Source organism: Ascaphus truei, chromosome 5 (assembly GCF_040206685.1).
Source record: "Ascaphus truei isolate aAscTru1 chromosome 5, aAscTru1.hap1, whole genome shotgun sequence".
Taxonomy (NCBI): Eukaryota; Metazoa; Chordata; class Amphibia; order Anura; family Ascaphidae; genus Ascaphus; species Ascaphus truei.
Window position 1 is genome coordinate 168868915 of NC_134487.1, and position 15701 is coordinate 168884615.

The 15701-nt window shown below is 43.2% G+C and overlaps 1 protein-coding gene across 1 annotated transcript in view; it reads left to right on the forward strand.

The window, feature by feature from the left end:
* The window catches only part of TGFBI (transforming growth factor beta induced), an 86219-nt gene that overhangs the window by 47300 nt on the left and 23218 nt on the right, over nt 1–15701 (forward strand). Inside the window, exons 4-7 of the mRNA XM_075601200.1 lie at nt 10250–10407; nt 10571–10735; nt 13286–13432; nt 15342–15486. Of these exons, the coding sequence (XP_075457315.1) occupies nt 10250–10407; nt 10571–10735; nt 13286–13432; nt 15342–15486 (615 nt within the window). The remainder of the gene's footprint in view (nt 1–10249; nt 10408–10570; nt 10736–13285; nt 13433–15341; nt 15487–15701) is intronic.

Below are 15701 nucleotides of genomic sequence, written 5' to 3' on the forward strand. Positions count from 1 at the left end.
CTACTGTCCAGTTTGTATATTTTATACTGACACTCATCTGCATATATTGCACTTTTGCTGCGTTGCTAGCATTTTGCTACCAGCCATTCAGACATTCAAGTTCCTGTTTACACTGTGAACTCTCTCCGGCTGAAACCTCGCTGATGTCATCGAGCTCACGCGAGATTTGATTCAGTGTATGCTCTGTGTAGCGCCGGAGCAAGGGGAAGGCGGCGTCCCTCGTGGCTTTCGGTCCCTGCTGGGACATAGAGGGGCTATTGTGGCGTGACACACCGCGGACATCACACCGAAGTCCTCCTCTTTGGGTTCCTGCGTCTGAACGGGCTGAGTTGTACTCAAAAATGCATTTTATTCAGCTCTGTTTGTGAGTGTGTATTTTTATCCCTTATTCCATAAATTTATTGTTATACAATTTTACGCTATGAGTGCACCTGTTTTTTCTGTGTTTTTGTATATATATATATATATATATATAGTGTTCGACAAATCACCCAAAAATCTACTCGCCCAACCAAAAAATCTACTCGCCACCTAGTCCCGCCCCAACCCCGCCCCTAGTCCCGCTCCCAACCCTGCCCCTAGTCCCACCCCCAATCCCGCTTTAAAATAAAATATATAAATAAAATACAAATAATTCCTAGTCAGAACAACATTTTTTTTGACATAAATGTATTTATTGTATTACATTATACTACAATTAGGTGTGTAGGTGTGTAGAGAGGTGTGTAGAGAGGGGGGGGGTGTGGGGGTGTGTGGGGGTGTGTGTGTGTGTGTGTGTGTGTGTGTGTCTAGTTTCCTGAAACCCCATAACCAGTGTCTGGACGTCCCCGCTTCACAATATCTAAAGCAGCAATCCCACCTGGGATCTTACCTGATCAGCAGTCCCTCAATATCCAGGTACCTTCATTCCCACAATGTTATACATTGAAGGGGATGTGTTCCCTACCTGTCTTCTGGGTTAGGGGGGGTTCTGATGTCTTCCGTGTGAAGCTTGAGTCAGATCTGGAAGAAAGCAGTATAGGTTATTTCGGTGTATTATAGGGCAGTTAAGATATATAGGGTAAATAAGATATCCAGATCCAGAGTGTGAGAGTGTGGGTGACAGAGAGAGAGAGAGAGAGTATGGGGGAGAGAGAGAGAGTGTGGGGGAGAGAGAGAGAGAGTGTGGGGGGAGAGAGAGAGAGTGTGGGGGAGAGAGAGAGTGTGTGGGGAAGAGAGAGAGAGTGTGGGGGAGAGAGAGTGTGTGTGGGGGAGAGAGAGAGTGGGAGAGAGAGAGAGAGTGTGGGAGAGAGAGAGAGTGTGGGGGAGAGAGAGAGAGAGAGGGGGAGAGAGAGAGAGTGTGGGGGGGAGAGAGAAAGTGTGGGGGAGAGAGAGAGTGTGGGAGAGAGAGAGAGAGAGAGTGTGGGGGAGAGAGAGAGTGTGGGGGAGAGAGAGAGAGTGTGGGGGAGAGAGAGTGTGTCGGGGAGAGAGAGAGAGTGTGTGGGAGAGAGAGAGGAGGAGTGGGAGACTGACTGACTGACTGAGTAGGTGACTGACTGACTGACTGACTGGGTGGGTAGGTGACTGACTGACTGGGTGGGTAGGTGACTGACTGGCTGACTGACTGGGTGGGTAGGTGACTGACTGACTGGGTGGGTAGGTGACTGACTGACTGGGTGGGTAGGTGACTGACTGACTGGGTGGGTAGGTGACTGACTGACTGACTGGGTGGGTAGGTGACTGACTGGGTGGGTAGGTGACTGACTGACTTTAGGTAACTGACTGACTGACTGACTGGGTGGGTGGGTGGATAGGTGACTGACTGACTGACTGGGTGGGTGGGTAGGTGACTGACTGACTGGGTGGGTAGGTGACTGACTGACTGGGTGGGTAGGTGACTGACTGACTGGGTGGGTGGGTGGATAGGTGACTAACTGACTGGGTGGGTAGGTGACTGACTGACTGGGTGGGTGGGTAGGTGACTGACTGACTGACTGGGTGGGTAGGTGACTGGGTGGGTGGGTAGGTGACTGACTGACTGACTGGGTGGGTGGGTAGGTGACTGACTTGGAGGGTGGGTAGATGACTGACTGACTGGGTGGGTAGGTGACTAACTGACTGGGTGGGTAGGTGACTGACTGGGTGGGTGGGTATGTGACTGACTGACTGGGTGGGTGGGTAGGTGACTGACTGACTGGGTGGGTGGGTGGGTGGGTAGGTGACTGACTGGGTGGGTGGGTGACTGGGTAGGTGGGTAGGTGACTGACTGGGTGGGTGACTGACTTTGTGGGTGAGTGACTGACTACGTGTGGCCTCTCTCTCCCCCCCTACACACACACACACACACACACACACACACACTCTACACACACACACACACACGCACGCACGCGCGCGCACACACACACACACACACACTCTCTCTCTCTCTCTCTCTCTCTCTCTCTCTCTCTCTCTCTCTCTCCCCCCCTACACACACACATACTCTCTCCTCCCCCCCCTCTACACACCGTGGGATCGCTGTGGTCTCCGGTCTCTGTGACAGCCGAGGAAGCTGCAGGCCGGGTGTCGCCCTCGGCCTCGGCGGCTGTCGCTGCGGTCACCGGGTCACCGGGTGTCAGTGAAGGGTCCGAACACAGGGGAGAGAGGAGTGGGGGGGCTAGTGATGCGGCGGTCACTGGGTGTCAGTGAGGGGGTCAGACATGCCGGGACATGGGGGCAGCGGCAGCCTCTGCTCAGTGGCTGTCGGTGAAGGAGGAGACCATCTTCTTACACGACGGGCTGATCCTGGTCACCGACCTGGCAGAGCTGCCACGTGGGGTCACGGAGGCCGGGGACACGGAGTTGGAGATGAGATCGGGAGTGAGTGGGGAGATTTGGGGTGTCGGGGGGGAGATTGGGTTGAGGGGGGGTCACGGAGGCCGGGAGAGATTGGTGTGAGGGGGGTCACGGAGGCCGGGAGTGATTGGGGTGAGGGGGGGTCACGGAGGCTGGGAGAGATTGGGGTGAGGGGGGTCACGGAGGCCGGGAGAGATTGGGGTGAGGGGGGTCACTGAGGCCGGGAGAGATTGGGGTGGGGGGGAGGTGGCGAATGGCCCGATTGGAGGGGAGGCGACATGGCCCTGCATGGGCCTGTGGCAGACAGAGGCGCGGAAGGGGCTGGCTGCCGCAAGGGGGAGGAGTGAAAGCGCTGAGGAGGGAAAGTATTGCTGAGAGGCAGGGGATGAGCGAAGGCACTGCTCAGAGAGCCGGAGGCGGGGTAATCTCCCCCAACAACATGAACCCGCCTCTGGCTTTTTTTTTTTTTCCAGCGCAAGCGGGGGGGAAAAAACAGCAGCGCGAACGGGGGAAATTAAAAAAACAAACACGTGTGCTGCTTGGGCCAATATTTACTCACCCGGAGGTTAAATCCACTCGCCCCGGGCGTGTAAATGTACAGTGGCATCTGCCTTTAGTCTAAATCGGCTAGATCCGCGATTTTCAGATTATCCCGATTATGTGCGGTTTTGTGTCGTTTTCGCCTGGAGTGAACTGCGTTATTTTCGCGCTCGTGATATTAGCATTTTATTCTCGCTGTCTGCAATACTGCAATGCCGTGTAAAAACTCAGGGGGGCGTTTGCGAGCTGTTGTCTTGGAAGTCTAATACCTTCGCGGTTCAACCTACGTCAGTACACAGTCTGTGTGTGCGCGCTCAGAAATTGTAAATTTGCATATTTAAAGTATACATGCATTTGCAGTGCTGTTCTGCAGTACAGTACAGTATGTCTCATTTGAAAATTGTTGAAACGCATAGGCATGTACTGTACTGTTACTGTGTCACATTTCGGCATATACAGTGCTCTCCCCTCGCTCGGGATAATTAACTGCACTGCAGGGTATTTCAACTTATCTTCTGTGCAATGCAGTACATCTCTCCCACACCATTCCTTTGAACGTGTGTCTGGTTTCAATCACGTTCCTGCTTGAGAGCAGGAATTTACTACGCATGCGCCTGTAACTTCGCCCACCACTGCTTGCTTGAGTGAGTGAAAAAAAATTTTATTGTAATTTTTTTTCCTCCACAAGCCTGCAAAAACCATCGTACTGTATTACAATATTCAATCTGTTTTGACTGCGACCCTGTGCGTTTCACTGCACATGGTTGATTTGTGTGCTTTTTACGTACTGTATTTGGGGGTGTATTATTATGATGAACTGCCTTTTGAAATTAAAGTATGTCTTTAGCTTTGAACTTCATGCGCCTGTCTTTAATTTTTGGAATCTTGCCATTATGTTTTGAATCCGTCCATAGCCGAGCTTGAAAGCCTCACTGCGCCTGCGTGTAATCCTTGTTCAGATGGGAGCTATTTAGCTGCTTAGCTGCTTACTGCGCATGAGTCACCCAACCCCCCCCCTCTCCACAGAGTCATTTGACAGACACCTCCACAGAGTCATTCATTTTTTGAAGTTAGTCATTGTGTTTTTAATCCGTCCCTAGCCGAGCGTCAATCGCCTCACTGCACCTGCGTGTACTCTAAGCCTCTTTGAGATGAGAGCTAGCTGCTTACGGCGCATGAGTCACCCAACCCCCCCCCCCCCCCCTCTCCACAGAGTCGTTAATTTTCTGAATCTTGCCATTGTGTTCTTAATCCGTCCATAGCCGAGCTTCAAAGCCTCACTGCGCCTGCGTGTGATCCTTTTTCAGATGGGAGCTATTTAGCAGCTTAGCTGCTTAATGCGCATGAGTCATCCAACCCCCCCCCTCTCCACAGAGTTGTTAATTTTCTGAATCTTGCCATTGTGTTCTTAATCCGTCCATAGCCGAGCTACAGTACAAAGCCTCACTGCGCTTGCGTGTAATTCTCTTTGAGACGGGAGCTTTGAGGCTTTGTTTACAGCAACGTTTTGGAAAATCCCTTCTCGAATTTGATTTACACAGAGCATCACCTTGATATTATAATAATAATAGCATGTTTTTGTATAGCGCTGTTAGTTACAGTATACGTAGCACTTTGCAGAGACATCTTTCAAGCACAGGTCCCTCCCTGTCCCGTGGAGCTTTCAATCTACTGTATGTTTTTGGTGCCTGAGGCACAGGGAGATAAAGTGACTTGCTTTTTATGTACTGTATTTGGGGGTTGTATTTGGGGGTTTATTGATCAAATTATTATGATGAACTTCCTTTTGAAATTACTGTACTCTACTCTACAGTATGTAATTTCTTTGAACTGCAGCACAACTAATCCTTCATCCCTCCCCCAACGCACACACACACTCTTTTCGACAGACACCTCCACAGAGTCATTCATTTTCTGAAGTTAGTCATTGTGTTTTTAATCCGTCCCTAGCCGAGCGTCAATCACCTCACTGCGCCTGCATGTACTCTAAGCCTCTTTGAGATGGGAGCTAGCTGCTTACTGCGCATGAGTCACCAAACCCCCCCCTCTCCATAGAGTCGTTAATTTTCTGAATCTTGCCATTGTGTTCTTAATCTGTCCATAGCCGAACTACAGTACAAAGCCTCACTGCGCCTGCGTCTAATTCTCTTTGAGACGGGAGCTTAGTGGCTTTGTTTATGGCAACGTTTTGGAAAATCCCTTCTCGAATTTGATTTGCACAGAGCATCACCTTGATATTATAATAATAATAGCATGTTTTTGTATAGCGCTGTTAGTTACAGTATACGTAGCGCTTTGCAGAGACATTTTGCAGGCACAGATCCCTCCCTGTTCCGTGGAGCTTACAATCTACTGTATGTTTCTGGTGTCTGAGGCACAGGGAGATAAAGTGATTTGCTTTTTATGTACTGTATTTGGGGGTTGTATTTGGGGGTTTATTGATCAAATTATTATGATGAACTGCCTTTTGAAATTACTGTACTCTACTCCACAGTATGTAATTTCTTTGAACTGCAGCACAACTAATCCTTCATACCTCCCCCACGCACACACAAACTCTTTTCAACAGACACCTCCACAGAGTCATTCATTTTCTGAAGTTAGTCATTGTGTTTTAATCCGTCCCTAGTCGAGCGTCAATCGCCTCACTGTGCCTGCATGTACTCCACTTTCCGGATATGGTCCTTCAGCTGATGCCAGACCATTTCGATCGGATTGAAGTTTGGCGATCTGTCATTGGAAAAAAAGGACAATTAGTTTAAGAGATATAGTACACAGTAAAAACAGTGGGGAAAAAATGAGACACGGTTACCGCACTTACTCCGCTGGCGTCTTCACCCAGTTGATACCGCGCTCAAGGATATGCGCTGTTGACGCGGTGTGCTTCGGATCATTGTCCTGATAGAAGCGGTGACCATTCGGCAATTCGGCAACTTGCGTGTGATGTATCTCCGGGACAATGTTGTCTTGGAAGAAAGCTTTATTCATTATTCCTATAGCAAGAAAAGAAAAGTGCTCAAAAAACTGCACAATAGTACAGTACAGTGCATACAGTAAGGTTACACTAGTAAAGTACAGTGCATAAGGCTACATTATATTTGATATATTTTACCTTCAAAGATGACAATGCATCCTGGTTCACGCCTAGAGATGGCACCCCACACATGCAGCTTCACGGGGTGTTTTGGCGGCGGCTTCAAAGATATGCGGCCTTTTTTGTGGAATGCAAAGCTTGCAAATCTCTTCAGCGACACAGTAGACTCATCAGTGAAGATGCAATCCTGGAATGTCTCCCCACTGTCGATCCATGCCTGGGCCTGGACCACTCTTTTGATTTTGTTTGCGTCCCGTATCATGGGGTACGCTCTGTAATGACAAGGAATAAATAATTTTAGCGGTACAGTACAGTTTCCTAAACAACACTTTTACCTCCTGTACTGTCCAGTACTAACCTCACACGTCCATATTTCCATCCAATGCTGCGTCTCATCTTCTTTATGCTGCTCTCGGATACAGTCAGATTGTGATTTTCCTGCAGAGTGTTTTTGACCCTTAATGCACTCTTCTCATCATTCTCCTCACTTATTTTGTCCACCAGAAGAGTTGTCTCCCTACAATGTAAAGAAAATATATTGTTTTATTAATATGCAGCAATATAAAATGTGTATATAAATATAAATATACAAAACATATATACTGTTGTAATATAAATATACAAAATATATATACTGTTGTAATATAAATATAAATATACAAAATATATATACTGTTGTAATATAAATATAAATACACAAAATATATACTTTATACTGTACAGATATAAATATAAATATACAAAATATATATACTGTTGTAATATAAATATACAAAATATATATACTGCTGTAATATAAATATACAAAATATATATATACTGTTGTAATATAAATATAAATATACAAAATATATATACTTTTGTAATATAAATCAACAGAAATAACAAAAATATTTGATTTAAATTAAAATAAATTTTATTTTAAAGTTGTATAAATATACTTATGCGTTAGTTACCCTTGGTGCCCTTTTGCGGTCTCTGTTTTTTCCGTGTGAATGATAGCTCACGGTGGTTGCTGGCACAACGATGCCAGAAGTAGCTAACCAGCGTTGGATTGCAGCAATTTGTGTCCGCTCGTGTACATGTCCTTAATTCGCATACTGAGCTCCTTGGAAATCTTTTTAATAGGCATTGCTGCGAGTAGAAAGAAATACAAACACAAGAATGTATATTCGATGTTTACTTGATGTGTATTCAATGTGCAGTGAATCCACAAAATGGATGGTGTATTTATACGGTAATGACTCACATTAGAGTACGCCCACTTTCAACACCTGTACCTGGTCGCCATGCATAAAAGGTTACACACTTTGCATAGTCCACCACTCGATGATCTTTATCTGAACTTGCCCTTGTCCAGATACTGCATTGTGCCACCTGTTTCCATGGATCAACCCTGATTCTACGGACGCAGGAACCCACTCGCCTCTGCCGTGCCTGTCAAGCAGAAAAAGTGAAAGGCGGTTGCCGTTTCCACGCCAAGGCAAAAGCGACAGGCTAAGGCCAATAAAGAAAACCTTCTGCTGACCCCATGGTTTTCAAAGGTTACCCTGAAAACCCACCCTGTTTGCTGCCCTCAAGGACTGTACTGGTGCAGACTTTTTTGCACACCATCCCACTGTACAGTATATGTTTTGACTTGCCGTTCTTCAATAAAGGAGATGTTGCGTTTTGCTTATTTTATGAATAAAGAATTTGTTTTTAAAACATGTGACTGTAAACCATACTGACTGACATAAATGTTTTCACAAATGTAGCAGTAAACCATACACCTGTTGATGTTTTGAATTGCTGTGCACTTAAAATGTTTCTACATTGTACAGTATTTGTAAATAAATGTTTTTGTACTTACTCCACCAATAAAAGAACATGCTGATTTGTTTTACATTGTTCCATTTGCTCCTTTGCTACTGTAACAAAATACAGTGTTTCTAGAATGTCGAGGCATACTGCACTGTATACTGTAGGCATGCTCAGTATAAGAGTATTAAAAAAATAGAAGACACAAACTGTACTGTACTGTATGTACTGGCACCGTATACTGTAGAAGACACATAATGTATGTGATACATGTAGAATAAATGCATAGTTTTTATTTTTTCGGGTTTATTGCACAGTATACTGTACTGTACATAAAAAAGTATTGTACAGTATACTGTACGGCCGGAAAACATCAGCATACTGTTTCAGGTACAGTATTCTATCCTAATCAATAACAACGGCAACTAAACTGTAGACTCCGGCACGTGGGTTTTTAAATCCGATTCAGCAATGTGCAGGCATTGTTACACAAAGCGATATTATCCATCGAAATTCCTCCATTAGCCGTTTTCTTTTCTGAGGAAAAACAAAAAGAAAAGTTTTACTGTAATGGTCAGCCCCCTAAAGAAGTTCCCAGCCAGTCCCACCAATAATTTTCTCGGGGGGCGTCTCCTGTTCACATGAGCATGCGCCTACCGTCGATATAATGACATGCATACTGTATGCATTTCAAGAAGGTTCCAATGCGCATGCGCCTAGCGTTCCACCAATTGTTCAGTATCTGCAGTACAGTACTGTAGAAGCCGCTCAGCCAATGATATTGCTTACCGGAGAATCGCTTGACTTTTGAATCGTACCGATATTGATACTGTATTGTCAAAATAAAAAAAACACAGAAATAATACGGCAACAAAACTCACCATAGAATTTCCCATTCAGCTGGCGCCTGCGCCGGTCCACTGCCAGTCCAGCGTTCTTGATCATCCACCTCGATAGTTTGCAGCGGGACTAGTCCACCTGTAGTCAGCTGATGAGGCTGGAAATTGCTTAGGTACATGCAAGCTTGATCGAAACTGCACGCGAAATCTGGCTCAGGCTCAGGGTTGTCACTGACGGCGGGACCGTCATTGGAAGCCGGTGCTGGTACATTGCTTGGCAGCGACTGTCATTTCTTAGTTTGTTTTAACACGACCCTTCGCCTTTTGCCTTCATCATGATCATAGATACAGGAAAAAGCCGGTGATACACACCAATACCCTCCAACAAATTGTGGCTCAATACGATAAAAACAGGGATCGCTACATAACCTTTTCCTTATTGCACGCTTCCACGTATGAGGAGTTGGTGAAAATTTGTAAAAGTCATAGTTTTCGACAAAATACTGATAAATTTGAACAACTGTTGCCATCTTATCCTTTGTTGCATTAATCGCGGCCCATATCAAATACGCGTAACTTCTCTCGGGTTTTTGGAAAGCGGGCTGCACTTGAACACTCATGGCGGGCGGGTCTCTGGAGAATACTGTAACCGAAACTGGTCTTTGTCTATCTTTAATATGAAAAGCCTAAATTGATACATTTTTGCAACCTCTTCCTTCAGTCTCCAGGCCAAGTTACAATAGCACACTGTGGTATCTTTTTTAAATGAAACACCTGCAAGTCGACACATTACTGAAGCGCATGCGCATTACAATTCATGAATATCTGCCATCTGGTAGACACGCGAAGAATTGCAACCTATTAAATCCGAACCATTCTCAATAAACGCATCAACCGCACATCAGCCGCGCATGACCCGTGGCTGGGAACGCAAAATGAACGCGGCATGCGCCAGGTGAAGAGCGTCGCATTCCAGGAAAAAGCCAGGGAAAAAACGGAGATTTGTTAGAATAAAAGCTGCCGCAGCAGTATATGATTGTCGAACACTGTGTGTATATATATATATTTTTTTTTTAAATAATATATATATAATATATATTTTTTTTTTTTTTTAAGTTATAACATTGTTTTCTTACTTAACATATTGTATCTTCCATAGCACTTCCACTTTCAAATATTTATGAAACGCTGGGAATTGTTGGAGCAGCTACCACACAATTATATTCTGATAGAGCCAATTTGAGACCAGAAATTGAAGGACCTGGAAGTTTCACTATTTTTGCACCAAGCAATGAGGCATGGGCTGCTTTGCCAGCTGTAAGTACAACTCCACTGTATGTCTGTAAAAGGATATATGATTACCATTTTTTTTTCTTTAAGTGAGCATGAAAGCAACAAGGAAAATCTAAATAACAATGAACATCTGTGGAGTTTTGCTGATCTCAGCTTGACATACTTAACACTACATCATTTCTTACAGGAAATATTAGATGCTTTAGTGAGCAATGTTAACATTGAGCTTCTGAATGCCCTACGCTATCATATGGTCGACAGACGTCTTCTTACAGATGAGATGAGACATGGAATAACTTTACCTTCAATGTACCAAAATCTGGACATACATGTACACCACTATCCCAACGGCGTAAGTGACCTTTTTTCTGGCAACGCTACAGTAACCTATGTTCATCTGCAAGTTTAATTGAAATACAATACATTGTGACGGGATAATTTCAGGTCAAAAAGCTGAATGAATCATACTGGGTTTTTTTTATTGTATTTTATTCATTCCTCTCAGTAAAACAGATACGAATGTTATATATTCTTTTAGTTATTAATTTATTCTTCCAAAGATGTAGCATCAGGTGCTAATATATTTATCCGAAATTCCTGGTTTAAAGGGCTATCTGCATTGTAGCACAAAATTGTTTGTTGAAACTTTAACTAAAGGCTTAGTAAACAATAGTAAATAGCATTTACTACGTACAACTGCTGATATACAGTAGTCAGGGCCGATTTAACAGCATTATAGGCCCCTGGGCAAAGCAGTGCACTGGGCCCTGCCTACACAACCACTCACAGGAATAAAAATGTAAATTATCGATAAAATAAAGTTATACAGTATTTATTGGTACCTCCAGACATGCAATGCAGACACGCCAACTCTCCGCTACAAGTTGTAATTTTTCTCCTTCTACCGAGTTAGCGGGAGATTTGAATGTTGAGGCGGGTGATCGGGAAATTAGTGTTAAATTCTGGTCTGTGATAGATTAGCATGGGGCCCCTATGCTCGTGGGCCCCCCGGGCAACTGCCCAGTCTGCCCATGCGTTAAGACGGCACTGACAGTAGTGTCTGCATTTTTAACTTAAAACACTTAGGGAGTAATTGTACATACGCCAAAGCAGCTGTTCAGGCAGTTTTTGACCGAAAATCCCTGAATAGCCATATATAATATATATAATATACAGTAGTTGTGTTTAATAGGCCTCATTCGCTTTCGGATTGAGGCATGCTGTAATACACTACCGGCACACTTTATTTGAGTGCGGCTAGCTCCGCAAGCCTGGGGATGCCCCGGCATGCTAGCCGCACTCCCTCGGCGTGCCGCGCGTCATCGGCGTGCTGCGCGTCATCGACGCGCGGTCACGCGTCATCGGGAGCCTGCGCCCCATGCACGCGCGTCCAGGGCTCCCCGAGGGAGCCCTGGTGTCCCGTGATGTGGGGGACGGCGGCAGGGGGTTCCGGGGGACCCGGCGGACCCGGCAGCGGGAGAGAGAAAGCCCCGATCGGAGGGCGCTCCTCCGTGTCTTCGGCGCGCGCCCGGCACCCTCTGGCGCGCGCCAGGTTACTGCTGCGGTCGAGAACGGGCAAATGCTCAAATAAACTCGGCCGCAGCAGTACAGCTGACAAGTTATTAAAAACAACAGGTGCATTAGCTAACTTAGCTCTATATTATGTTTTCGAGGCATATACATGCATTTTAAGCACCTGTATATATTAATTTACATTTTATTATACTTCAAAAAAGTTTAAAATAAAAATAAAAAGGCATTACTAATACAATAAGGAATTATACATTTGTTTACAGATTTAGAATGTCTATAAATGACAATATAATTTACAGTATTTTTAAAACCTGAGGAGTGATGCCTGAGAAATATGCAAATAAACAGTTAACATGTTTACATATTTTTAATTGGCATCTCTCTTTCGATTTCTGGCTGTCACTTTTGAGGCAATATGGATTTTGGCACCTCAATTAATACCTTATAAATATGTAATTTTGTGGCATTTTCTAATTTGCATACAAAATGTGCCTTCTTGAGCTGGAACAAAATCACGTGTAAAAAATAGCATTATATTTAAAAATGGGCACTGATTTTTTTATTCTAAAATATCTTCATGTTTGGTTTTTTCAAAATTTCTGTTCGTCGTTGGTTTTGTCAAAACTCAATTAGTTTTGGAATTTAATACCTTTTTTTTGTTCCAAAATGTGGTTTATTTTCTTAAACTTTAAATGTTTCATAAAACTTACTCCCCCTCCCCCCCCCCCCCGCTCAAATAAAAGGATATTTTAAAAAATTGAATGAATCCGAGGATGAGCCTTTCCTATTTTCTTTTGGCTTTTATTTCATCCACATTTGTAAATTAGCTACAAAGTTCAAATCGGAGTCTGAAACAAACTTCACGTGTGTGGAGTTTGAATCGAACGTCCGATTCTGCTAAGTCCGGATTTTGAATCTGTGAACGTGCCCATCCTTAATTATCGCACGATTTGGAAATGCAAAAGCTTTTTTAATAAAGACAGCGAAATGTATTTCCGTACGATAGTGTCCATTTTTGTAATCTGACTTTCCCATATACAGACGTAGCCAATGTTATTGCACCTGCTTGCATGCTGCCGTGGGTGAAATAATGTCATAGCTGTGCTTCAGAACCATGAACGGTTTCTCCCGCTGGTGTGTTGTGTATGTCCCACTACAATGCACCGAGTGTTGCAATAGCGTCTGTATTCCTTAAATCTTATTCTGATTGGGAATAAGGTCTTTATGAATCTCATCTGTCTTTTACATTCATTTCATTCTGACTTTTAGCACTTATTTAATACAAATTAATATATTTATCTCCAATACGACTTTAAAACTTGCATTGAATACTGTACTGTACGTCTGTTTTACTTTGTCTCGTTTAAAGGTTGTTACAGTGAACTGCGCCAGACTGGTAAAAGCCGACCACCACGCCACTAATGGTGTTGTTCACGTAATTGATAAAGTGATCACAGCAGTCACAAACAACATTGACGAAGTCGTTGAAACTGAGGACACCCTGGAAACATTGCGAGTATGTTTAACTTCATGAATACATTTATTGTAACAAGAAATGCAATATCAGCCAGTTATTCAAAACATAGTGACTTTTGTTGTTATGATAGTCCCCAGATTTGCTGCACATGTTACACATACATTTGTGTAAATGAATTACATGATGTGAGAATATTTTATAGTGTTCATTTGGAGATGAATGAACCATAAAATTGTTAATTCCTTCTCAAGAGTGTGCAGCAAATTAAAAGTATCACTTGTGAGCACATTCACATATCTCAGAGAGGTCTGCAACCCTGCTTTTCACCATTATCTCTTAGCATACAATGCTTCCCCTGCAGCTAGGGATTCTGGGAAATGACATGCAAATGAGAACGCAGTGTCACTTTTTGCTTCAAATCCATGTTAACATGGACTCCTATAAGCTTATACCTGCCGTATTACAGTCTTTCAGCAGAGCCTGGGTTAAAGAACTGCATAGCCAATATAACTTACTTGCACAGCTATTTTGACCTTTTGCATCTCATCTGTGTGAGGATGGTTATACTAGCTCTGAAATTTGAAGCTGGGATAATGTAAAATGATAAAAGAACAATGGCTTAAGCAGGTGTAGCCCTGTTTCTGGTTGTGTGTCACTAAAATGAGCACAACTAGAGATTAATGTACTGTAGATTATTTAGAATTTTATATAGATGCAGAGTATGCACAAATAAAAAAATAACATCCACCACAGTGGTGGGAACATGACTTAATCGGGGTGTTTATAAAAAGGTATCATTAGGAGTCACAACAATAAAATCATCTAACATTTAGATTAGGACATAGATTGGCATTTTGGATGTGTTTTGATTTCTTCCTTTTAAAAACAATATTTGAAAAAAGAGGTACACACCCTACAGTATTTTGCTGTTTGTCCAACCATGTTCCCACTCACATTGGAATGGCAGGATATTTAACTAACCATTTATTAGTTACCTATTTGGAACAACTGATGCAGACATGCTTTATTTTGCCAGTTGGTAGCTTGCTTATTGTATTCTTGCCTGTAAAAATCATATTGTACTTTGTGAACCTGACAAAGTAAATCATTTTTTTTTAGAGATACTTGGCCATTTTTAAATGAATAGACTATACTGTAGGTTATCCCCTGGTGCCAGAAGATGATTTATTAAATAGAATCACTTAGTATATATGGCCCTTTTTGTAACAGTTGGTGCCACTGTTAATTGACTTGAGTGCATATGGAGGTATACTCATTTTCAGGTATATTTTTTGCTTCAACATGTATGTAATTCATATTTGTAAGATTTTCATATGGCTTGTTATTTAGTGCTATCCAAATCAGTGTTCCACTGTGAGAACTTCCTGCAGCCAGAAGCCATACTGTACCCACAGAGGTGACTTGTTTCATTGTCCTCAACAGTAGAGACGAGTTAATTTTTTGGGCAGATTTGTCCACTTTGTGCGCAGTGCATCGTACGGTTCATTACACTCGCGGATTTCAGTGGATCAATCTCAAAAAGGGTGATTCAAGTTTTGCGTATTTTTTAATTATTATTGCCAGTACACTCTGTGGATTCCGCAATCCATTGACGGATTTGTAGAATCCGCCAATGGATTGCTGAATCTGGGGATTGAATTCTACAAATCCGTCCACGGGCTGTATACAATGGCAGTTTTTGATGAGTCCGCACAGATTCAAATCGACCGAATCCACCTGCAGATTCTATACTGCAAAACAGATTTTGGGGGAAAAGGCGAGATAATCCAGGTAACGGATTTGGGCTGATTTGCCCATCTCTACTCAACAGTAATACAGTATTTTATAATACAGTGTAATTGATGGTAAAAAAAGAAAATCATTGATTTGTTTAATGTACAAAAAATGATGAAAATGATGTGAAAAAGTACATCTTTTCGATTCACAGGCTGCCATCGCTGCGTCCGGTCTTAATACTCTGTTAGAGAGCGATGACAGGCAATACACACTTTTAGCTCCAACCAATGAAGCATTCGAGAAGATCCCTAAAGAAACTTTGAACCGAATCCTGGGTGATCCAGTAGCACTTAAGGGTAACTTTCACTTCATGTTTCATTTCTGTTTGGTTCATCTGGTAACTACTCTTTGGTATCAATACCAATAATAATAATATTCAGAGATTGGAGGTGTCCTTAGCATTTATTATAATTTTAAATCAATTTCATTAACACGGAAAATAATAGAAAAAATAAGTGAAATGGAATAGTTCTATAAAGTTTGAGATTTACTACAGTACATATAGTAGGAG